Consider the following 26,398-nt stretch of genomic DNA (forward strand, 5'->3'; position numbering starts at 1 on the left):
ATATGCAGCATCGTGTATACTATCTACAATTGGGTTGCCAGTACAGTCAGTCAGTAAGTGTGATAGCTCCAATCTGTTTTTTTTGGGTTGCGAGATCTGCACGATTGTGTCTAACATCCCCAACCTGGACTTCCTTAACCTGAGTATGAACCCTCTGAGTGGGATTGAGCTGGAGCCGGGCCTGGCTGAGGTGTTCTTCCGGGTACGCCGCCTGGTTCTCATCAACACGCGTGTCACTTGGGACACGGTACACACACTCACACGCCAGACCCCTGAGTAAGTCATGACAGATACTGGACTACGAATCACATGGCACACGTGAATACATGAATGTGTGTGTTTTGTATTTCAGTATTTAGTTATTTGTATTTGTTTGTGTGTTTTTGCCATTATTCCTCAAGTTCAGGCTTGTCCAGGCATGTATTATATTTACTTGTATCCATATTTAGCATGTATTTCAACGCCATATACATGTCTATGAATTTGAGGAGTTACATTTCCCAAGCCCTGTCCCATAGCTGTATACCAAAACAAGTGGTGCGTAGTCCATTTTGGGTTTAAGGCATGTATTATATTTCTGTGTATCATGTTCAGGTATGTCCTGGATACTGTAGTTCCATGTATCTTGTAACTCTGGGGATCAGCTTCCCTTCCCCCAATCCTAACCTTAACCATTATTGTGGAAAATGTGAAATCTACCAAAGATCAGCATCTAGGGGCAACTTCAACCTACTCATATCTCATACTTTGTATTTCGATTCCATTTACACATAGCTACCTCTTTTTGACGCTTATACCCATCGCCCCCTGTAGGTTAGAGGAGCTCTTCCTTTGTCTGAATGAGTACGACCAAGTGGCCGAATCCCCGGTTCCCTGCCCCTCCCTGCGCCTGCTTCAGATCACAGACAACCAGCTACAGGAGTGGGACGAGGTGCGTAAGTTTGGGCCCATGTACCCAGGCCTGCAAAACCTGGTGTTGTCCAACAACAAACTGGGCTCTGTGGAGGAGGACACACCTCAGGACACACTGCAGCGCCTGTTTCCTAACCTGCGCAGCATCAACCTCAACAACTCAGGTAAACCGAATGGAGGGTCATGCATGCACACACATTCACAAGCATGCTCATACAGCATGATCACATGCATAGCATGAAGATACGCCTACGCAAACATACTCGTACACAGCATGATGATTCGCACACACACAGCATGAGCATACAGACAAATATCCCTCTTTCCTCTACCCAATTATACTCTTTCCATTCACTATTTTTTCCCTTTTCTCCGGTTCTTACTACTCCTCTGCTTCTGTACCTCTCTCTTTCCCCTCTGCCGGACAGGGAACCCTTTAAAAATCAGTAGGTCAAGTTAGAAGGGCTCAAGTTCTTTTACATTCCAATGTATTTTAAATGTACATTTGGCATTTCAAATCTTAAAAAAAAAAAAAAACATGTACACACACCTCAGAAAAGAGCACTCTATGAGCCTTCTGATGTGAAAGTAGATGTATTGTACTACTTCCGTACACCATATTCAATACTGTATCCTGGGATTCCATAGAGAATGAGTTCTGATATTGTGTGTGTGTGTGTGTGTGTGTGTGTGTGTGTGTGTGTGTGTGTGTGTGTGTGTGTGTGTGTGTGTGTGTGTGTGTGTGTGTGTGTGTGTGTGTGTGTGTGTGTTAAAGGGCTGAACCGATGGGAGGACATAGAAAGGCTGAATTTCTTCCCTAAGCTGGAGGAGGTGAGGCTGATGGGGCTTCCCTTACTGCAGCCCTACACAAACAAAGAGAGACGCAGCCTCACCGTGGCACAGTGAGTACACACACACATTTTAGTCATTTAGCAGACGCTCTTATCCAAAGTGACATTAATCTTAAGGTGGCTAGGTAAGACAACCACATTGCACAGTCATAGTACGTAAAACCTTTCCTCAATAAAGCGGCTATCAGCAAAGTCACTGCTAGTAAGAAAATACAAGTGTTTGTGTTAGTTCAAGAAATTAGCAAATACAAAACGGTAGGATGTGATTTTATCTATTTGTTTTTTAATCGGGTCGGGGAGGGCATGTGCTGTGGGATTATTCAAAATACATTTTGAAGAGGCACACACACACACAATTGAATACACACCTGTTTAATTTGACACACGTCACACACACTCATACATATTCTTTGTCCTTTTTGCAGGTTGCCATCTGTATCTGTGTTAAACGGTAGTGTGGTGACGGAAGGGGAGAGAGAAGACGCTGAGAGGTTCTTCATCAGACACTACCTCGACTTTCCTGAAGAGACGCTGCCTCATAGGTACTGTTGACACACACTAGTTTGTTGAAGTGGAGCTTTGTCAGAGGAACTGTAAAACAGGCGCATACATACGTTTTTCTTCCGATAAGAACAACCTCATGTACAACTTATCTCTGGTTCATAATAGCAAGAGCCCTCCTCTGAGACACCTACTGTACCTTAACAATGGACGGGAATCACTTTGATTCACTACCTCTCAGCTACCTCCTACCTCTTTCTGCTTATGTTAACTCCCCCCAGTGTTCTATTGTCATCTTAGGACTTCCCGTGATGGGAATTTCAGGGGGGGTTGGTTTGGGCCCATGCTGGAAAACTGATTGGCCCACGCTTTTTGCCAGCCACATTCCACTTAACCTTAGGAGAATGCAAGGGAGGGATTTGCGGGGGAAGAGCGTGTTCCCTGACTGGGGGAAGAGCGTGTTCCCTGACTGGGGGAAGAGCGTGTTCCCTGACTGGGGGAAAGTAACATTTGCGAGACAATGGCGCCAGTCTCTGCCCACTCAATGACTTCTTTGTGCCTTGGAATACTCAGATCGGAAAACCGATACACAAGGTGGCAGGTAGATTTGTATTTTTTACCTCCTTCGCTCGTTCACCCTCTTTTTTTTTCTTTCTTAGGGGGGGATCGAGAGGTTGACTCATTTCCGTGTGTAACTGGAGCTGATGTAGCCCAAAACCTGACTCCAAACCGACATAGTGTCTCAGATTAATAAGGGTACTGCAATGGAAGTGTCTCAAAGCCACAAACCATTCTCTTTTGGTTTTCTTTTTCTCTTTGGATTTTAAAAGCAAGGAGAGAGAGAGAGAAAGGGTCTTGGGTCTAAGCCTGTTTCTTTGTGTATGTGTGCATGTGTGGGTACACATGTGGACGTGTGTGAGAGTGTGTTGGATGGCGCCAGTGAGCACTGGGAAGGACTTAGGCGGCCGGGCTATCCCCTTTTGGCGGAGGTGCTATGAGAGAGGAGGGGCTATGAGAGGGGTGGGTAAGGATAGAAGGGAGAGGATTGGACTTGGGATAAGGAGAGAGAAAGAAAGCAGGGCCTACAGAGAAGGGTAGAAGGGAGAGATGAAGGGGCTTATGGTGTGAAGAGAAGGGTGAGATGCAGCGTGGGGTAATTAGTAAGAGACAGAGAAGAGGAATTGAGGGGATTACCGGGGAAGTGACTAGGCAGCTGAGATGGATTAAAGAACAGAGAGAGAAGCATGAAACACCAGAGATCTAGGGCAGTTACAAGGTAAGGTATTAGCCACACACAGAGGAGGCTGGTGGGAGGAGTTATAGGAGGATGGGCTCATTGTAATGGATGGAATGGTATTAATGGAACGGAGTCAAACATATGGAAACTGTGTTTGAGTCCATTTTGTTTATTCCATTCCAGCCATTACAATGAGCCCGTCCTCCTATAACTTCTCCCACCAGCCTCCCCTGGACCCAATACATTTAGCTGTGTATAGAAACACAGGTATTAAATTAATGCCACCGCTTTCTTCAGGCACCACATTAAGCTAGGACCATTAGAAATTGCATTTAGCATTACCATACCTCACTCTCAATATAATTTACAGGGGTACAAAAAACAAGTTTCCACATTAAATGAGACCTTTGAGTGAATGAAAAATGGGTTTCTCACAGAATGGCACTTTCTGCATTGACTGAGGAGTTAGAGGAGAATTCCCATGGCGGTGGCGCTTGCTGCGTTATGCTGAAACTCTGGCTACACACACACACACACACCGAAACCCTAGCCATGCGGGGTTTTCAGCAAGGGAAGGGGAAATTGGTTTGATTGGCCCAACTGTTACAGTAGCTTTGAAAATAGGCTTTCCTCTGGGATTTTATTTAATCGTTCCTTATCGCTAACTCGGCGTTCCCTCAAGGTGGGTGAGAGCTTTCTCACGGCTGAGAGAGCGGTAGAGAGCTCGCTGTGTTTCCCGAACGAGCACATACCACTCTTATCAAATATACACACACACACACACTCATTCACTCACACACATTTGTCCCAACTTACCCTCACAGTGTCAGAGAAAGCTGTTTTCTTGGATAGCGATTAGTCCAAGGATAATAAGATAGGTTTTGTGTGGACCCCAGGAAGAGTAGGTGCTGCTTTTGCAACAGATAATTGGGATCCTAATAAAATACCAAACTGCCAAACCACCATGTGGCCCGCAGCCTCCCTTTTTATAGGACCACAGATCAATTTCCAAATACTTTTTAAAAAAGTGTGTGGAGAACAGCCGGGGTGAGGTTGTGCATCAGCAGTTTTTCCCTTGGTATGTCAGTCACTGACAGTCACTCAATTAGCCCTTAGCTGACTTTTATTTTATTGTAAGTTAGTTTTGCGGCTAGCTATGTAAACTTGTAGTAATCATGGTCTATTTAACAATCGGTGGGCCCCATTGATTTTGTTAGTCACTCTCCATAAGATATCATATTAAAAACTGCAAACATTTCTCTCCACCGAATGGCAAAATGGGTAAAATTTCAGTAAATTAGCTGTAAAATTGCACATTTTTCCCTCCGTCCCATCGCAAAATGAGTAAATTGCATGAAATTAGTTATAAAATTGCCTAGTCTTTTCTCTGCCCAATGGCAAAATGTATAGATTTGCAGGAAATTAACTCTGAAACGCGAATATATTTTGCTTACGGCCCCCAACAATCTAGAGCCGGCTCTGACTGCATGTGTGGGTATAGATATGGGTACACAGTTGGGCGGCATCCAGATTGTCATGTCGTCATACTGTCCTTCTCTCACCCTGGGATTTACGGTATTACCAGTTTAGTACACAAGGGGGCGCCGAAAAACCCAGCCAGAAACATAATTGGATGTCTATTACCAGAATGCTAACAATATTTGCATAAGTAATAGCGAATTTACATGGAGGCTGCTAGCTACATATGCTAATGAGCGCAAATGAAAATAAACAAATTGCAAAGACAGGCAATCCAGCTCATAAAGTTATGCATACAGCGTATTTGGAAAGTAGTCAGACCCATTGACTTTTTACACATTTTATGTTTATTATAAAAAATAAAAAATCCCCACATCAATCTACACGCAATACTCCCAGTCCTACTGCTGAAAAACTGGAAGTCTTCTGGAAGTTTCTACCATCTCCACAGAGGAACTCTTGTGCTCCATCAGGTTCTTGGTCACCTACCTGACCAAGGCTCTTCTCCCTTGATTGCTCTCGGAAGAGTCTTGGCTGTTCCAAACTTCAACCATTTAAGAATGATGGAGGCCATTGTGTTCTTGGGGACCTTCAATGCTGCAGAAATGTTTTAGTACCCTTCCTCAGATCTGTGCCTCGACACAATCCTGTCTCGGAGCTCTATGGACAATTCCTTTCGACCTCGTGGCTTGGTTTTTGCTCTGACATGCACTGTCAACTGTGGGACCTTATATAGATGTGTGTGTGTGCCTTTTACAAATTGTGTCTAATCAATTGAGTTTACCTCAGGTGGTTTCCAATCAAGTTGTAGAAACATCTCAAGGATGATCAAAGGAAACAGGATGCAGCTGAGCTCAATTGCGAGCAAAGGGTCTGAATAATTCTGTAGATGTGGTATTTTTATTTTATAGAATTTTTCTTAGCAAAATTGTCTTTACCTTTTTTGTTGTTGCTTTGTCATTGTGGGGTATTGTGTGTAGATTGATGAGGATTTTTTTAATTAATCCATTTTAGAATAAGGCGGTAATGTAACAAAATGTGGAAAAAGTGAAGGGGTCTGAATACTTTCCGAATGTGGGCGGGGGATTGATCCGGTGGCCTACAAAAGCCTCTAATAGGGTGTCATAGCCCCAATTTTTTTAAAGTAAGCATTGGCCATTTATTACATCACTTTTTTCACATGGTGGGTTCAAATATATTTTTTAATAAAAATTGGGTCACGGGCCAAAAATTATTCTGAATCCCTGCCATAATGTATGCATAAGAGCACCTGCCAAAACTGACCAATCGCCACCATTCTCTCTACCAAATGACAAATCCTAACCTCTGGTCCATTCTGTCTGGTCTCCACAGGTACCATGTCCTGGTGTCCAAGTACGGACGGCTTGCCCCGCTGGCCGAAGTGGACTTGCGCCCGCGCTGCATGGCCACGCTGGAGGTGCGCTGGGGCGACCGGACGGAGACTCTAAGCTTGCGGTTGGAGCAGACAGTCGGGGAGCTCAAGAAGGAGCTCAGGGCCCTGGTGGACCTGCCAGCCAACGGCATGCGGCTGTACTACATCGCCCGCGAGCTAGGCTCCGCGCTGGGACCTGAGGAGATGAAGTACAGCAGTCGGGCACTCCACTCGTACATGATCCAAGACGGGGATGAGATCCTGGTGGTGCCCAAGACGAAGAGCCGCACAATCTCGTCCACCTCCTTGGACTCCTAAGAAGTGTGTGTGTGTGTGTGTGTGTGTGACTCAGGACTTATTTATAGACTGACCAGCTTCTGGACACCAACTGTCTACGCTGTCTTTTATTTAATTTTTTTGATGTTTCTTGGTAAAGCACCTTACTGTATATAAATATATATATCTATATTAATATATATACACACACACACATATGACTTAGTGTGCGTGTTCCAATTTTGGCTTGGTGCGAAGCATCGCTATTGTCAGACGCTGGTGGCACGTCACACCACTGAGATATTCCATTGTATTTGGTTTGTCAAAATAGAGCCCAGAATAGTATTTTATCAGAAATATTAGTTTTTAAGTAATGTTAGCACAATTAGCATACCCTCTCTCTCTCACCCAATTCTTAAATCATGTGCTTCAGATAACCCCTGAGTCAGAATCACAGGGGGTGGTGCGCAGAGAGAGACGCTACATTGAGCTTTGAGGATGATAGAGTGACACATAGAGACCACATGGAACATCACTGACCCCAACTCACTCAGGCGATCTGGTGGAAAGAGACAAGACGATGCCAAATAGAAGGGGTTGGGTTGGTGGGCAGTTGCTATTAAAGGTGGAGAGAGAGGGGAATCTGGAGAAGGAGGTGCACTCGGGTTGCTGTAGGTCTTCCTGCTGTCTGATTCCACATGAAGGGAGCAGCTCTCTCCCCTGCCGAGGGGGAGTGGGTGTTGGAGGGAGAGGCGGTGAACCCCAGGCCAGCCTCACTGAGTAACCACATACCGGCTGCTGTGTCACAGTCACTTCCTCTGTGCTTGGATTACAATGGGTTCACCCAACGGGCAGTGGCCTTCCTCATCTCTTGCTCTCTCTCTCTCTCTCTTTCTCTCTCTCTCCATCTTCCTCTCTCCCCATCATCCACACCTCACGTCCGTCTCACACACCCAACACCTCTTACTGGAACCAGTGTCCATTGTTTTAGTACACCCTGGGTCAACAATGTGGCCCCAGAATTTGTCCTCTCCCATTGGTTCATATTGTCTAATAGGTGTCTTCAGATTCAGAGCCCTCCAATTGGTGGAAAGATGTGAGAAATGCCCTATGGTAATCATATTTTGTTGCTGCCCAGTCCAAAGTCAATTTCACTCTGCTTTGGCGTCAGAGGTTAGCTACTCTTCTTATACATGGGAGAAATCAGTAAACCAAGGTGACGATGAAACTGGGTTTATTTACCAATCACTCTACCAATTTATATATCCCTTTTTAATCCGAATTCCTCTTTGATATTTTTACTTTAAGTATTATGCTAAGTTTGCACCGGTGCAAAAGCTAAATGAGCGTGGCCCTCAGTCTGTCAGCGCTAGGCTTTGTTTAGAAAAGTAGATGGATCTCAACCTTTTGGGAATTATTTTAGGCACATCACAGGTGCTTCTTGATCCGTTAATGTTGTGTTCGCATGGTTGGTAATGGTAAAGTATGCAATATAGTGTATGTGGGCTGGGATCGTGGTTTGATTTGTAAAAATAGTCTCCAAAATATGGAGGATTGTATGGACTTGTAACTTAATCTTGAGGGACCTACGATAAGAGTGCATGTTATAGTACATAGTGTATCTCCTATGTTTTTATGTTATGTTTTTTGGAGGATGATCAGATTGATAATTATCAAAGTGATTCTGATTTTTTTTTCTGAAAGCTTCAATGCCTCCAGTTTCAAGAAAATGCTGTCCCTTTTTATCTTTGCTTAAAATCAAACTGACTGTACACACAGAGATCATTTATGGACATGTGTTATTGTTGGATGACATGAAAATAAAGATCTATGGCCACGCAATGGCCATGTCGGTCTCCGGAACTGGCTTGAAGAGGGCAGTCCATAAGCGCAGACGAATGATGTCAAGGATCTGGAAAGGATTCGGGCAGCTTCATTAAATAGTACCCTCAAAACACTCGTCTCAACATCAACGGTGAAGAGGCGGCTCCGGGATGCTGGCCTTCTAGGCAGAGTTCCTCTGTCCAGTGTCTGTGTTCTTTTGCCCATCTTTTCTTTTTATTGGCCAGTCTGAAATATGTCTTTTTCTTTGCAACTCTGCCTAGAAGGCCAGCATCCCGGAGTCGCCTCTTCACTGTTGATGTTGAGACTGGTGCTTTGCAGGTACTATTTAATGAAGCTGGCAGTTGAGGACTTGTGAGGCATCTGTTTCTCAAACTAGACACTCTAATGTACTTGTCTTCTTGCTCAGTTGTGCACCGGGGCCTCCCACTCCTCTTTCTATTCTGGTTAGGGCCAGTTTGCGCTGTTCTGTGAAGGGAGTAGTACACAGCGTTGTACAAGATCATCAGTTTCTTAGAATAGCCTTCATTTCTCAGAACAAGAATAGACTGACAAGTTTCAGAAGAACGGTCTTTGTTTCTGGCCATTTTTAGCCTGTAATCGGACCCACAAATGCTGATGCTCCAGATACTCAACTAGTCTAAAGAAAGACAGTTGTATAGCTTCTTTAATCAGAACAACAGTTTTCAGCTGTGCTAACATAATTGCAAAAGTGTTTTCTAATGAGCAATTATCCTTTTAAAATGATTAACTTTGATTAGCAAACACAGCGTGCCATTGGAACACAGGATTGATGGTTGCTGATAATGGGCCTCTGTACACCTATGTAGATATTCCATTTTTTTTTAAATCAGCCATTTCCAGCTACAATAGTAATTTTCTGCCGTTTCCAGCTACAATAGTAATTTGCAACATTAACAATGTCTACACTGTATTTTTGATCAATTTTGTTATTTTAATAGACACAAAAATAGATTTTCTTTCAAAAACAAGGACATTTCTAAGTGACCCCAAACTTTTGAGCGGTAATGTACGTACTGAAGTCACCATCGTGGAGCACAAGTCTTCCAACTGGAGCCGAGCCAGTCCAGTCTCACAACCGCCCAGATCACTGCAACAACTTGGCTGCAAGGTAATCAGGCTTAATTGGTGTCACCAAGCCTGGAGGTGCCGAAAGCTCCTCCTCCCCTCACTCCCCATCTTCCAGGCAGTGTGTGAACCACACAAGACACATTTGGCTGATGCCATCAGTGTCACACTCGCCAATTCTGGGTGTTTGCTTAAAGCACCCAGCCCGCCGGCTCCCAATCCCAACCTCCAGTCCCAGCAGAGGCTCTGTCACTACGCAACAGATGGGGCTGAGGTCCCCTGGGCCTTCTCTGACTGGAGCAGCAGGGCCGCAAGTTCAAGATCCTCTACAGAGGGAACACTGGGCTGGCTTGGGGTTACCAGGCTGTGACAACAGGGCTGTCCCGTTAATGCAGGGTCACGCCAAAGTTGGGAGGTGGTGGGGGTTGAGCTGTTGCGTTACCTCTTCGCACACTTGTCCCGTACCCAAGACCTGACCCGGGGAGGCTGTATCCTGATCTCCCCCATTGCATTATGGAGCAGAAGCAAGGGCAGTGAGGGCTGAACGGAGCCCATTGTGTGCCCAGGAGTAGGAGTCGTTTGGGAATGTGAGGTTTGGGTTACCACAAGGAGTTTCTACAATGTAGAGGAAAGAAGAGGAGAGGAGGGCAAGGCAAGGCTAACTGCTGGGCATAGGGGGGAGGTTAGAGGGGTGATATGGAGTGGCCCACTCTGGGGATTGAATGTCTCTCGCACTGAGCTCACCTAGAACCCAGTCTAAGGACCATTTTTTGGAAGGTCAAGCTTGATGGGCTCTCCAGAACTTTTGATGTTCAATGCGCCAGACTTTATTCCCACAAAATACCCTCACCTGTCACTCAGTGGTCCCACAGAAACTGTTGATGTAATGCTTTTATGACTTATTGATGTAACTGATCAGTCCGTTTCAATCGCTGCTTTTTCTATTTTCTCTACTTTTAACAATTGAAACTACAATCAGACCATTTAGAAGTAAACCTCCTTGTCAGCAAGACTGTTCCTAGAAATATCTGTTCTTCATTGAGGCATAGATGTGTGCTACCTTACATGGGGCAAATATGCAATGTCACCTCAGCTGAGCTCACTATGTAACAACCGATTATACAACACTGTCCCCATTCCCAGTGAGCTAAATGGAGGGAGAGGGAGTGAAAGACCTTTATCCTCTCACTATCCATGTTGTGTTGTCACGTGTTGCTGCCTTGCTATGTTGTTGTTTTAGGTCTCTTTATGGAAGTGTTGTGTTGTCTCTCTTGTTGTGATGTGTGTCTTGTCCTTAAAATGTATTCATTTGTACATTTTTAATCCCAGGCCCCCGTCCCCGCAGGAGGCCTTTTGGTAGGCCGTCATTGTAAATAAGAATTTGTTCTTAGCTGACTTGCTTAGTTGAATAAAGTAAACTATCATGTTGGCTAATGAAGTGTGTGTGTGTGTGTGTGTGTGTGTGTGTGTGTGTGTGTGTGTGTGTGTGTGTGTGTGTGTGTGTGTGTGTGTGTGTGTGTGTGTGTGTGTGTGTGTGTGTGTGTGTGTGTGTCCATGCGAGAGTGGGAGTTCAAGTGAGAAAATCCGGCCTATTGTCCCCATCCTCGACATTTCCCTAAACACCGGCCGTTAGCACAAGAGGATCTCGGTCCCGGCAGGCCCACTGGGAACATGTTTTTTTTTTTTGGTCCCATTTTGGTGTGTTGCTCTCTTTTCACAGGTTGGTAAAGAGTATGTGCATTTACACAACAACGCATGGGAGGAGTAAAATAATCCACCACAAAGAGCCCCTACACTGGTCAATGGGAGCCCCAGGTCAGCCCTCAGTCCTGCAGCCTTTGACACGTCCTGCTCCCCCTCGCTCCAGTTACCTCCACTGTCCCCCTTGCAACAAAGACCCGACTGAGTCCCCTCTCCTTCCCAGACCCTATCAGAACGGATCTACCTGCCATTTCTTTCATACCTAATCTCTCCAGGATCTATGGAAATGACGTACGCTGTGTGCCCATGTAAATGAGGCCATTCCTAATTAAAGAGAACACAGTGTGTCCAAAGTGACTCATGTTAATTCTGTAAGTAAAACTACCCAAGGTCTTGAAAAAGCAGGGTTTAAGCCTGTGTGTGGTTTTTCTCTCTCTTTGTTTTTCTCTCTCTTTTTGCAATCTACTGCAGAGATAGCCTGCAGAGTTCTGTCTTACTATCCAGGTCTGTGCCCAAACAGTTCGAGCCTCTACTTTTAAAAATACACCTTTCCAGAAATAAGTTTCTCACCGTTGCCACTTGCTATAGACCCCCCTCAGCCCCCAGCTGTGCCCTGGACACCATATGTGAATTGATTGCCCCCCCATCTATCTTCAGCATTCGTACTGTTAGGTGACCTAAACTGGGGTATGCTTAACACCCCGGCCATCTTACAATCTAAGCTAGATGCACTAAATCCCACACAAATGATCAAGGAACCTAACCTCAAATGACAACCCCTCATCATTGTCAAACGCTCCTTAAAATACTAATAAGATAAAGATAAATAAACGACCTCATCCTGTCAGTAGAAGATGCCTGGTTGTTCTTTAAAAGTGCTTTCCTCAACATCTTAAAAAAGCATGCCCCGTTCAAAAAATGTAGAACTAAGAACAGACACAGCTCCTGGTTCACTCTTGACTTGACTGCCCTTGACCAGCACAAAAACATCCTGTGGCATACTGCATTAGCATCGAATAGCCCCCTCGATATGCAACTTTTCAGGGCAGTCAGGAACCAATATACACAGTCAGTTTGGAAAGCAAAGGCTAGCTTTTTCAAACAGAAATGTACGTCCTGTAGCACTAATTCCAAACAGTTTTGGGACACTGTAAATGAAGAATGAAGAATAAGAGCACCTCCTCCCAGCTGCCCACTGCACTGAGGCTAGGAAACACTGTCACCGCCGATAAATCTACGATAATCGAGAATTTCAATAAGCATTTTTCTATGGCTGGCCATGCTTTCCATCTGGCTACCCCTACCCCAGCCAACAGCTCTGCAACCCCGCAGCAACTTGCCGAATCCCCCGCACTTAGCGGATGTTCTGAAAGAGCTGCAAAATCTGGACCCCGACAAATCAGCTGGGCTCGACAATCAGGACCCTCTCTTTCAAAACATTTCAGCCGAAATTGTTGCAACCCCTATTACTAGCCTGTTCAACCTCTCTTTCGTATCGTCTGAGATCCCTAAAGATTGGAAAGCTGCCGCGGTAATCCCCCTCTACAAAGGGGGAGACACTCTAGACCCAAACTGTTACAGACCTATATCCATCCTGCCCTGCATTTTCTAAGTTCTTCAAAAGCCAAGTTAACAAACAGATCACCGACCACTTCGAATCCCACCGTACCTTCTCCGCTATGCAATCTGGTTTCCGAGCTGGTCATAGGTGCACTTCAGCCACGCTCAAGGTCCTAAATGATATCATAACCGCCATCGATAAAAGACAGTACTGTGCAGCCGTCTTCATTGACCTGGCCAAGGCTTTTCACTCTGTCAATCACCGCATTCTTATCGGCAGACTCAATAACCTTGGTTCCTCAGATAACTGCCTCGCTTGGTTCATCAACTACTTCTCAGATCGAGTTCAGTGTGTCAAATCAGAGGGCCCGTTGTCCGGACCTCTGGAAGTCTCTATGGGGGTGCCACATGGTTCAATTCTCGGGCTGAGTCTTTTCTCTGTGTATATCAATGATGTCGCTCTTGCTGCTGGTGATTCTCTGATCCACCTCTACGCAGACGACACCATTCTGTATACTTCTGGCCCTTTAGACACTGTGTTAACAAACCTTCAAACAAGCTTTAATGCCATACAACACTCCTTCCGTGGCCTCCAACTGCTCTTAAATGCCAGTAAAACTAAATGCATGCTCTTCAACCGATCGCTGCCCACACCTGCCTGCCCGACTAGCATCACTTCTGACTTAGAAATATGTGGACAACTACAATACTCTCGTTGGCTGGCCCTCGCTACATATCCGTCGCCAAACCCATTGGCTCCAGGTCATCTATAAGTCTTTGCTAGGTAAAGATTGGTCACCATAGAAACACCCACCATAGCACGTGCTCCAGCCGGTATATTTCACTGGTCATCCCCAAAGCTAACACCTACTTTGGCCACCTTTCCTTCCAATTCTCTGCTGCCAATGACTGGAACGAATTGCAAAGGTCACTGAAGCTGGAGACTTATATCTCCCTCACTAACTATAAGCATCAGCTGCCAGAGCAGCTTACCGATCACTGTACCTGTACATAGCCCATCTGTACATTTCCCACCCAACTACCTCATCCCCATATTCTTCTTTTTTTGTTGCTGTTTTTTACCCCAGTATCTCTATTTGCACATCATCATCTGCACATCTATCACTCCAGTGTTAATGCTACATTGTAATTATTTTGCCACTGTGGCCTATTTATTGCCTTGCCTCTCTAATCTTACTACATTTGCACACACTGTATATAGACTTTTCTATTGTTTTATTGACTGTATATTTGTTTATCCCATGTGTAACTGTTGTTGTTTTTGTCACACTGCTTTGCTTTATATTGGCCAGGTCCCAGTTGTAAATGAGAACTTGTTCTCAACTGGCCTACCTGGTTAAATAAAGGTGAAATAAAAAATAAAAATTGGCTGGGTCTGAGCTTCTCAGGTGGAAAGCTTTAGCCATACAGAGACACGGACAGGGCTGAGGGGAGGAATCAAGGCCCAATCCAAGGGGCTGGCATCTATGTCTGAAATCCTCTTTGTTGAAACTGTTTTGTCTTCCATGATTGGAGGGGAATATTGGTTATTGGTTTCAATAATTTGCCTTTGCTTGTGTAGTCTTTCTGCCCTCATTTCCAGGATATCTCATTTGCTCTCCCTCACTTTCCCTCTCTGCCCACTCAAAGTCCCCCTCCCCACCTACTACTTTGATCTCAGATTAAGTTGAACACTATCCCTGGTAAAATGTGCACCTGCCTCTTTTAGTAAAGTTCCTTCCAGAGCTTTGGCAGGGGCTTACACACTTGCCGCCCCTCTCATACAAGGAATCTCTTTCTTCCTGCTCCTATTGATATCCATTGCATGCCCTAGGCAAGGATTTTGGCTGTTTTCTGGGACTCCCATTTTAACAGTACCGGTAATCCTGCTGGAAGTGAACGAGAAGCGCCCCTCTTTTTGGACGTCCATCCCCCCTCCTCCCCTGCCATTATCACCATAACAACTGCCACCCCTCCGTCTTTTTCCAGGCCTCTCTTCACTTCTTTTAAACTCTGTGGATGGTTCCCAGTTGGATGAAACACATCTGTGTACTGGAGGAAGCCTGGTGAGAGTGGTGAGGGGTTAAATGTCCGTGTTCTGAAGACAGGTGAGTGGTTCATCTATCTACCTCGTCCTCTAGCTCTCTCTCTCTCTGTCTCTCTTATCTCTCCCTTTCCCTCCAACACGTGCATCACCGATTGATGGACAGGTGAGCTGCATCTGAATCTGACTCCCGGACAGGTGTGTGTTCAAACTCGTTTATCCTTTGAATTTCATAGTTTTTTTTAAAGATAATACATAAATTCCTAACATGGTGGATTATCCCTGTTACTGGTAGCCATGTTGTATTTAAGGTTTCATGACAGTTTATAGCCTCACCCAGTTCAGCTCTTAGGAAAGCAGGACATGAGAGCAAAGAGGACTTCATACTGCTTTATGAACATGTGTCTGGTGATGTCGCATAGGGAAGATGACAGTGCCATCCTTGGCATTTGGTCTTAGAATAATGTCATCTCTGTGTCATTAGTTAATATTGAATTAGGATGTTGCATGTTCTAATAATGCCTACTGCTGAGCATCCGGCACTATAGTTTTTGACTTGACAACATGTATGTGCTAATGTTGTGATTTAGAAGTTTATCAGTCTGTCATTTCGTATCTCAGGAGCATTAGCCAACAGTCCTTAATCTATTTATGTCTTGAAGATGCATGGCAATAATGCTGCATTACTTGAATGTTCTGCTAGATGTAATTGGCATGAATTGGATGATTTTCTACAGTTGTTTTCTGTTCTATTTGTTGTAGCTAGAGTAGACTCCTCCTGATACAGTCAGAAGTTTAGGGCACTGGATTGTGTTATAGTTGTGTTTACACCACTATAAGAGCCCTTTTTTGTTACAACCCTCAGTGCAGTCCCCAGGCTTTATCTCAATTGTTCTGTTGAAACATTATGGAGTACATGCCTGTCAGATAACGTGTGGGGGAACTGAAGGAGTGAAAATAGGGGTTGTGGTAATCTCTGTGTTGACAAAGCATGACGACAGGGCGATGACTGAACAATGGCCTCCTCTCACCAGGGTCCACTAACCTTGGCACACCTGAACACAATTTACCATCAGGCTGAATACTGTACACGCATTAAAGAGATGGCCGTGTAGATTTGGAAGAGATAATTCATTCACATCACATTCCTCAGAGATCACGTTGAGGATAATGTTACACTAACTTCTAACGCTAAACCTAATTCTAACACTAATTATACTTATACTAACCCTAAGCCCCCCTAGATATAGCATTTTACCTTGTGGGGACTAACAAAATGTCCCCAATAGGTCACAGGTATAGTTAAACATGTCCACACACACACACACACACACACACACACACACACACACACACACACACACACACACACACACACACACACACACACACACAGACACACACACACAGAGACACAGACACAGACAGAAGTAGAAATAAATGATATTATTATGAATGTTTTTTATACAATACAACCATCACAAGAAATGTAGTATTTCAGAAAGCTATCAACCTGAAATTTACTCTCGCTGAAGGACCCTAGTCTCTCCTGTGAAACACATTTCTTGTCATTTTGAATATAAGGAGTGTTTTCTCTGTTCACAAATAAAATAACAATGATTGGCATCATTTTAAATTCACATCTCTGGCTTACACTAAAACAACATTTTAAACTTAAAGGTTTAAGGTTTTCTGAACAGACTACAACCCACCCATCAAACTGTTTATACCATGGCCCACCACCCCTCCTCACCAATCCGCAAAACTGATCAAAGTCACAATAGGCCTTTTGTACACCAAATTGCAATGGCCATTTCCCCCAAGTCTCACAGACACACACCACCCCCGTACAGATCAAAGGTGTTTACATACATCGCACTTAAATGGTTTAAGCTGCAAACACAAAACCAATTTAAAAAAATATACCCCAACTCGGATTGCTTGAGAAAATATTTTGATTGCATTTATACTTTTTGAACAATAGCCATATTTAAATGAGCTCCCAATTCAACGACAAAGAAAAGCCCATAGACTCAAATGGTAAAACAATTCAAAATTCTACTCCTATCTCAAATGGTAAAACAATTCAAAATTCTACACCTATCTCAAATGGTAAAACAATTCACAATTCTACACCTATCTCAAATGGTAAAACAATTCACAATTCTACACCTATCTCAAATGGTGTTTATTCACAATTCACACCTATCTCAAATGGTAAAACAATTCAAACTACAATCTCAAATGGTAAAACAATTCACAATTCTACACCTATCTCAAATGGTAAAACAATTCACAATTCTACACCTATCTCAAATGGTAAAACAATTCAACAACAAAGAACACCTATCTCAAATGGTAAAACAATTCAAAATTCTACACCTATCTCAAATGGTAAAACAATTCAAAATTCTACACCTATCTCAAATGGTAAAACAATTCAAAATTCTACACCTATCTCAAATGGTAAAACAATTCAAAATTCTACACCTATCTCAAATGGTAAAACAATTCACAATTCTACACCTATCTCAAATGGTAAAACAATTCACAATTCTACACCTATCTCAAATGGTAAAACAATTCAAAATTCTACACCTATCTCAAATGGTAAAACAATTCAAAATTCTACACCTATCTCAAATGGTAAAACAATTCAAAATTCTACACCTATCTCAAATGGTAAAACAATTCAAAATTCTACACCTATCTCAAATGGTAAAACAATTCACAATTCTACACCTATCTCAAATGGTAAAACAATTCACAATTCTACACCTATCTCAAATGGTAAAACAATTCAAAATTCTACACCTATCTCAAATGGTAAAACAATTCAAAATTCTACACCTATCTCAAATGGTAAAACAATTCAAAATTCTACACCTATCTCAAATGGTAAAACAATTCAAAATTCTACACCTATCTCAAATGGTAAAACAATTCAAAATTCTACTCCTATCTCAAATGGTAAAACAATTCAAAATTCTACTCCTATCTCAAATGGTAAAACAATTCAAAATTCTACACCTATCTCAAATGGTAAAACAATTCAAAATTCTACACCTATCCTTCTACACCGTTTAAGCTATCAACACCAAACCAACATGGAGATGTTTAGACCAGCCCAACATAGACTACTTGTCAAATGATATTTGATTCTGTCTATACTTTTGGAAATATAAAAAAATTCATATTTGCATAAATTAACATGGGTGCGCAGATTTGTTCAATCCAAACCCTACATGTAAAGAATATTAAAGAATATTGAAGAATGCATCAGTGATATGTATTTCTTGCAACTTTCTGATGACATAATGCATGTGAATGCCTTAGCCCAAGATGTGCTCTTATGGAGCCGAACGTTTCTCCGGTCCAAGGACCTTATATGCTATTTTCATATGTAGACTGGCTCTGGCAAACAAAACAGCCAAATATCTAAACGTGAATCGATTCTCAATTGCATTACGGTTCTAGAAACATAAAGCCCTCTACTTTCATATCACATCAAAATAATTTCACAACTGCAAAATACACACTTACTGTACACTGTTTTAACTGGCAGTCACAGTTGTAGCCGACAGTATTTTTCAGTGCCAACACGTTTTTGGCAGCCTTCTTCCATTACACACAGGTGTTCGGAGCATGCTAGATAGCTAATTAGCAAAGGTGGTCCCCCCCTGTCTTCCGTAAACATGCTCTGTAATATGGAGATTGTCACGACTTCTACCGAAGGTAACTCCTCTCCCTGTTCGGGCGGCGCTCGGCGTCGCTGGTTTACTAGCCGCTACCGATCCCTTTTTCCTTTTCTGGTTGTTTTGTCTGTGTTCCTTTTCACACCTGGTTTCAATTGCTTTTATTTCTGTGTGTATATAGGGCACCTGTTACCTGCCTTAATTCGTGCAGGATTAAGCTTGTTCAGTATTCTATGCTGTTTATTATTTTCGCATTTACGTATGTGTATGTAGTATCGGAACTGTGGTTGTTCCTCCGTGTATTGACACGAGTTTCTGTTCCTTCGAGAGTGTAGTTTGGATATTCATCTGAGCCAATTTTGTATTGGTGGACTATGTATACATATATCTATATTAAACACGCTTCTCAGAAATCCCTGCTCTCCTGCGCCTGACTCCTACACCTCTCACCGAGACGCACCTTTTCACAGAGATATGGCCATGTGATACCATGATGATATGTATCAATCGGATGATCTTTTGTTTGGCAAACTCTGCTACTGCGAATGCAGTATAGAAACACCACCAGTCATACACCAGTCTCTTGAGGTACACAAACCAGGCACAGCTCATCACACATCTAACACCATTCCTACCGTGAAGCATAGTGGTGGCAGCATCATGCTCTGGGGATGCTTTTCAGTAGCAGGGACTGTGAAACTAAGGATAGAGGGAACAATGAATGAAGCCAAATACAGGCAAATCCTTGATGAGAACCTGCTTCAGCGTGTAAACCACCTTAAACTGGGGGTGAATATTTACATTCCAACAGCACAATGACCCCAAGCATACAGCCAAAGCAATTCTGGAATGGCTTCAGAACAAGAATGTGAAAGTCTTTGAGTAGCCCAGCCAAAGCCCAGACTGGAATCCCATTGAAAACCTGTGGAAAGACTTGAAGATTGCTGTTTACCACCGCTCCACATCTAACTTAACAGAGTTAATGAAAATCTGCAAGGACAAATGGGAGAAAATCCGGATACAGCTGATACAGACACATTCAAGACGACTCAAAGCTGTAATCGCCGCCAATGGTACTACTACAAATTATTGACTCAGGGGTATGAATACCTATGTCCCCACCTGCTGTTTTCAACTCTCAGCAGGAGCGGTAGAGATTCTCTCAATGATCTGCTATGAAAAGCCAACTGACATTTACTCCTGAGGTGCTGACTTGTTGCACCCTCGACAACTACTGTGATTATTATTATTTGACCATGCTGGTTATTTATGAACATTTGAACATCTTGGCCATGTTCTGTTATAATCTCCACCCGGCACAGCCATAAGAGGACTGGCCACCCCTCATAGCCTGGTTCCTCTCTAGGTTTCTTCCTAGGTGTTGGCCTTTCTTGGGAGTTTTTCCAAGGCACCGTGCTTGCTGTATATTGACTGTACTACTTGCGCTGCTAAGACTCTCGAACATTTCTATTCAAATATTCCAGAATGCTTACAAGGCCCTCCCCCAGCAAATATGACCACGACTCCATCTTGCTCCTCCCTTCCTATAGGCAGAAACATAAACAGGAACTACACGTGCGTAGACCTAATCAATGTTGGTCTGACCAATCGGAATCCACGCTCCAGGATTGTTGGGTTCACGTAGACTGGGAGATGTTCCGGGTAGCTTGCGAAAATAATCTAGACACATACACGGATATGGGGACTGAGTTTATAAGGAAGTATATAGGAGATGTAGTACCCATTGTGATTATTAAAACCTACCCTATCCAGAAACCGTGGATAGACGGTAGCATTCACGCGAAACTGAAAGTATGAACCACCTTATTTAACCATGGAAAGGTGATTTGAGATTATGGCTGAATACAAAGTGTAGTTATTCCCTCCGAGGCAAACAAACAAGCAAAATGTCAGTATAGAGACAAAGTGGAGTCGCAATCCATTGGCTCAGACACAGGACGTATGTGGTAGGGTCTACAGACAATCACAGACTATAAAAAGAAAACCAGCCACGCCACGGACACGGACACCGTTGCTTGCTTCCAGACAAACTTTGCACATTCTTCGCACGCTTTGAGAATAATTGAGTGCCATTGACGTGGCCCGCTACCAAGGACTGTGGGTTCTCCATCTCCATGTTCGACGTGAGTAAGCTAGTGAAGGATCATATCACCTCCACCTTACCTGTCACCCTAGACCCAGTTCAATTTGCTTACCGCCCCAATAGGTACACAGACGATGCAATTGCCATAACACTGCACACTCTCCTATCCCATCTGGACAAGAAGAATACCTATGTAAGAATGCTGTTCATTGACTATAGCTCAGCATTCAACACCATAGTACTCTCCAAGCTCATCATTAAGCTTGAGGCCCTGGGTCTCAACTGCCCTGTGCAATTGGGTCCTGGACTTCCTGACAGGCCACCCCCTTCGCTGATCCTCAACACCGGGGCCCCACAAGAGTGCGTGTTCAGCCCCCTCCTGTACTCCCTGTTCACTCATGACTGGTGGCCATGCACGTCTCCAACTCAATCATCAAGTTTGCAGATGACACAACAGTAGTGAGCTTGATTACCAACAACGACGAGAGGATGTGACGGCACTCGGAGTGTGGTGTCAGGAAAATTACCTCTCGCTCAACGTCAACAAAACAAAGGAGATGATCGTGGACTTCAGGAAACAGCAGTGGGAACACCCCCCTATCCACATCGATGGGACAGCAGTGGAGAAGGGGGAAAGCTTGAAGTTCCTTGGCGTACACATCATGGACAAACTGAAATGGTCCATCCACACAGACAGTCTGATAAAGAATGCACAAACGGTGCCTCTTCAACCTCAGGATGCTAAAGATATTTGGTTTGTCACCTAAAATCCTCACAAATTTTACAGATGCAGAATTGAAGCATCTTGTAGGGCTGTATCGCCGCCTGATATGGCAACTGCACCGCCCGCAACCGCAAGGCTCTCCAGAGGGTGGTGCGGTCTGCCCAACGCATTACCAGGGGCAAACTACCCACCTCTCCGGGACACCCACAGCACCGGATGTCACAGGAAGGCCAAAAAGATCATCAAGGACATCAACCACCCGAGCCACTGCCTGTTCGCCCTGCTACCATCCAGAAGGCGAGGTCAGGACAGGTGCATCAAAGCTGGGACCAAGAGACTGAAAAACAGCTTCTATCTCAAGGCCATCAGACTGTTAAACATCCATCATTAACACATAGAGGCTGCTGCCGACATACAGACTTGAAATCATTGGCCACTTTAATAAATGGATCACTGGTCAGTTTAATAATGGCACTTTAATAATTTTTACCTAACTTGCATTACTCATCTCATATGTATATACTGTATTTTTATACCATCTGTTGCATCTTGCCTATGCCTCTGTCATTGCTCATCCAAATATTTATATGTATATATTCTTATCCCATTCCTTTACTTAGATTTGTGTATATTAGGTAGTTGTTGTGGAATTTTTGGTTAGATGTTAGATATTTCTGCATTTCGCTACACTCGCTATAACATCTGCATACCAGAAATGTTATTTGATTTATATTACATTTCAGTCAATAAACATTTAAAATTATTCTGGTGCGCGTAGATATTATGTTGTGCTCCTAACATTTATATGTTGGGAACACCAGTGCCATACATTTATTTATTGGACAGGATGCAAATGTAAGATTTATTTTTACATTCAATTTATGATAACCATAAATTTAACATTATACTACCATTCAATCAAATGCTGCTTTGAAGTAGATCAGGTTTTGTCCCTTGGATCAACTTGGCAGTACATTTGTTCAGTATAGAATGTATAAATGAAACATGTAAAGTGTTGGTCCCATGTTTCATGTACTGAAATAAAAGTTCCCAGAAATTTTCCAGGTGCACAAAAAGCTTATTTCTCTCACATTTTGTGCACACATTTGTTTACATCCATGTTCGTTAGCGTTTCTCCTCCGTCAATATAATTCATCCATGTCAAGAAGCTGATTAAACAGCATGACCATTACACAGGTGCACCTTGTGCTGGGGACAATAAAAGGCCAATATAAAATGTGTAGATTTGTCACACAACAACAATGCCACAGATGTCTCAAGTTTTGAGGAAGCGTTCAATTGGCATGTTGACTGCAGGAATGTCCACCAAAGATGATGCCGGAGAAATTAATGTTCATTTCTCTACCATAAGCTGCCTCCAATGTCATTTGTCGTGGAAATACTTACACTGGGACATTTCGAAGTCAATCTTAAATTAATCATCCTTTATTTGGTTCCAACCAACTCAATGCACCATCGTACACATGTCAATCACGAGCTCTTCCTGGGCAGACCCAGGAGTTGTCTTATATACGGCTATACACAGACAAGTTATTTTTGCATGATTTAATTCATTTATCATTACCGCTTTTTTAAATTCATGTGACCGACCAATACTGGTTTGTAACATGTGACAGACCAATAGCTCACGAGACTTCTTCTCTCGAAGCTGAGAACTTGAAACTGAGATATCTTTAGTTTGTTCTCAAAACACGGTCTGGGCATTCTGCCAAATTGCAGATACTGAAAAGTGAGGATTTGTTAAATCAGTCACTTGCATGAACATAGAAATGGGTTATTAGAACAGCACATGAATAGAACACAGAAATGTGTTATCAGAAAAGCACAAACATTAAAATTCCAATACACATTTTAGAGAATTTGGCAGTACGTTCAACAGCCTTCACAACTGCAGACCACGTGTATGACGTCGTGTGGACGAACGGTTTGCTGATGTCAATGTTGTTAACAGAGTGCCCCACGATGGTGGTGGGGTTATGGTACAGGCAGGGACAATCTACGGACAACGAACATAATTGCATTTTATCAATAGCATTTTGAATGCACAGAGATACCATTCATCCACCGCTATCAACTCATGTTTCAGCATAATAATGCAAAGTCCCAAGTCGCAAGGATCTGTACACAGTTTCTGGAAGCTGAAAATGCCCCAGTTCTTCCATGACCTGTATACTCACCAGACATAGTACCCATTTATATTTATTAGGAATCCCCATTAGCTGCTGCCTTGGCACATTAAGGCACTTACAAATAAAACAAAATATTAAACAGTATATCATATATCATTATTACACCACTACATATCTACAATACAAAATTTCCTCTGGTGGCATGTCATAAGCATTTCGCTACACTCGTATTAACATCTGCTAACCATGTGTATGTGACAAATAAAATGTCATTTTATTTGTGGGGTATGCATGGGTGTCCGAGCTGTGTGCTAGTAGTTAAAACAGACAACTCAGTACATTCAGTTTGTCAACACTTCTGATTGACATGCATATTATTAGTGTTAGTTGTGGGTGTACATTTAAGGGCCAGCCGTGCTGCCCTGTTCTGAGCAACTTGTAATTTTCCCAAGTCCCTCTTTATGGCACCTTACCACACTACTGAACAGTAGTCCAGGTGCTACAAAACTAGGGTCTGAAGGACCTGCCTTGTTGATAGTGTTGTTAAGAAGGCAGAGCAGTGCTTTATTATGGACAGACTTCTCACCATCTTAGCTACTGTTGTATTAATAGGTTTTGACAGAGAATGTAACTCAGTAAAATCTTTGAAATTGTTGCAATTTATATTTATTTCAGTATAATTTGGCAGTAGAAAGCCTGCCAAGCCAGGCACCAACGCGACCCACGAGGGCTAAAGTAAGGACCCTGGCAATTCAAGCCAGCTCAATTAAAGCCATTAGTGCTCCACTGTTTACGCTGCCCTCTCTTTAGGCAACAAGGCATGGCTCCTAAACAGACATGGTAATGAGGTCCCAGGCCTAGCTTCCTTCCTCAGACAAGGAGACGCTGGAGCGGCTTGGGTTGGCCCGCAGGGTTCGTAGCTTGGTCCACTCACACGGGACCGCAAGGTAAATGTGATCCTGACACATTGTTCCTGAACCCATAATGGGGCCTTTTCAAGGCTCCTCTAATGGGCCACTATGGCAGAGAGAAGGGCGGGGGTACCCCCACGGGAGACCTGGGAGACTGATCTTCAAGAAGTTACGTGTCATCGTCGAACCGGCTGGCCAGTTGTCTCTCGCTCCCCAGTGCTATTGTTAAACACTTTTTTTTATGAGGAGTTGTCTCTGTGAGTCACTTTGGTATCAGCCTCCTAGAAGAGATATGGATCAAGTTTCTGGTGATGTGGTTCATGAGGTTTTGTGGGTCTATGGCTTTGGAACAATCAGAACTGAATCAACAACACCTTTCTGAATCCCTCTCATTAAATGCCTTGCCCTCAATTAATTATTCTCACTCTCATTGTCCTCAGTGGCCTTCAATCCCTTCTCTGTCTATTTCCTCCATCTAGAATGATCAGACCAGGCACTCCAGTCATTCTCTTCCACCTCTTCAGCTTCTTTTCTCAGAGAGAAGGTGAGGGACGTGGCTCCGATTCTGATTCTGTATCTTATCTAGAGATATAAGATCAGAGCAAATTGCTCTGGGATCATTGTGTTATAGACCATTACGAAAGAGTGAAAGTTGTGTATGTTTAGAAGACATACGTTATTTTCCCTTTCTTTCTGGTTAAACAAGCATGACTTTATTCTTATCTTGATTGAAATCACCAAAATGTATCAGATTACATGAGTAGTCTATATGTTTATGAACAGTTGTTCCCCATTCTTTGCTCGATCTGTTACGGCAGTTGTCTTCCCCTTCATTCAGCTCTTTCTCAGGAGATCATGTACCCCTATGGGCCTACCTACCGAGATCTGGAGACACCCAAGATGGATGATGGGAGTTCCACTGAAATAATTATACTCATGCCATTCATTTTTTTCAATAACCCCTACCGCTCCATCTATGTAAGCTCCCATTTACCCCTTCTTTCCTTCAATAGCAGTAAATATCCCCAACTCATAAGAGAGAAATGTTGATCCACCATATCATCCATCGAACCAATAATTGTTATTTTGATCATCAATCTGTTCATCAACAAATCAATTGGGACCGTGCCTCCCTTTCTCTCTCGATCTCTGCAGGTCAACAACAACGGTGTGATCTCCTTCGAAGTACAGGTGAGCCAGTTCACCCCCGAGGCCTTCCCTCTGAGTGACAGCAGATCCTTCATTGCCCCACTATGGGCAGACGTGCACAACGGCATCCGCGGAGACGTGTACTACCGGGAGAGCACAGACCCAGAGCTACTGGAGCGGGCCACACAAGAAATCCGCAAGTACTTTAAGAACATGCCCACCTTCACAGCCACCTGGATCTTCATCACAACCTGGCACCAGGTCACCTTCTACGGAGGCAGTCAGACCACCCCGGTAAAATAACCACAATCACGAATCCCAGGCTGCTATATGCTCCACACACAAAACACCTGCATGCATGCGGACGATGGCCACTGGTAGTACCATTTATCCTACAATAAATGTTTTTAATCATGTGTCTCGGTGTGATGCTTGTGCAGAACTGAGAGTAACTTTTCATATGTAGTCGTCTCAAGTTGAAATCTCTTTGAACTTCTGGGTAAGTATTTGATTAGTCTAATAGGGGTTGTTTGTTTAGGTTAAAAAGGTCAATTCTGCCAGGTGGCAAATTTTTGTTTCATCTCACTATTGAACTTACCATATGCTTACACATTCTCACCTCTCTATAGGTGAACACATTTCAGGTTGTGTTGATATCGGACGGTCTGTCATGCTTTTCCATGTTCAACTATGGAGAGATCAACTGGAGCACAGGCACAGCCAGTGGAGGAGACCCTCTGACTGGTTTAGGTGGTAGCACAGCACAGGTAGTCCGATCAT

The 26,398-nt window shown here is 43.4% G+C and overlaps 1 protein-coding gene across 4 annotated transcripts in view; it reads left to right on the plus strand.

Moving 5' to 3' along the window:
* LOC118390942 (tubulin-specific chaperone cofactor E-like protein) overlaps positions 1-26,398 on the plus strand; it is a 71,288-nt gene that overhangs the window by 10,454 nt on the left and 34,436 nt on the right. Inside the window, exons 4-12 of one of the 4 annotated variants that reach the window (XM_052457708.1) lie at positions 95-276; positions 814-1,076; positions 1,688-1,814; positions 2,189-2,310; positions 13,830-13,842; positions 20,947-20,973; positions 25,288-25,447; positions 25,625-25,912; positions 26,248-26,385. In XM_052457708.1, the coding sequence (XP_052313668.1) occupies positions 95-276; positions 814-1,076; positions 1,688-1,814; positions 2,189-2,310; positions 13,830-13,842; positions 20,947-20,973; positions 25,288-25,447; positions 25,625-25,912; positions 26,248-26,385 (1,320 nt within the window). Of the gene's footprint in view, positions 1-94; positions 277-813; positions 1,077-1,687; positions 1,815-2,188; positions 2,311-6,333; positions 14,950-19,999; positions 25,014-25,287; positions 25,448-25,624; positions 25,913-26,247; positions 26,386-26,398 lie in introns of those variants that run through there. The other 3 variants (XM_035781803.2, XM_052457707.1, XM_052457706.1) reach the window with 3 other exon arrangements.

This window comes from Oncorhynchus keta, chromosome 12 (genome assembly GCF_023373465.1).
Source record: "Oncorhynchus keta strain PuntledgeMale-10-30-2019 chromosome 12, Oket_V2, whole genome shotgun sequence".
NCBI lineage: Eukaryota > Metazoa > Chordata > Actinopteri > Salmoniformes > Salmonidae > Oncorhynchus > Oncorhynchus keta.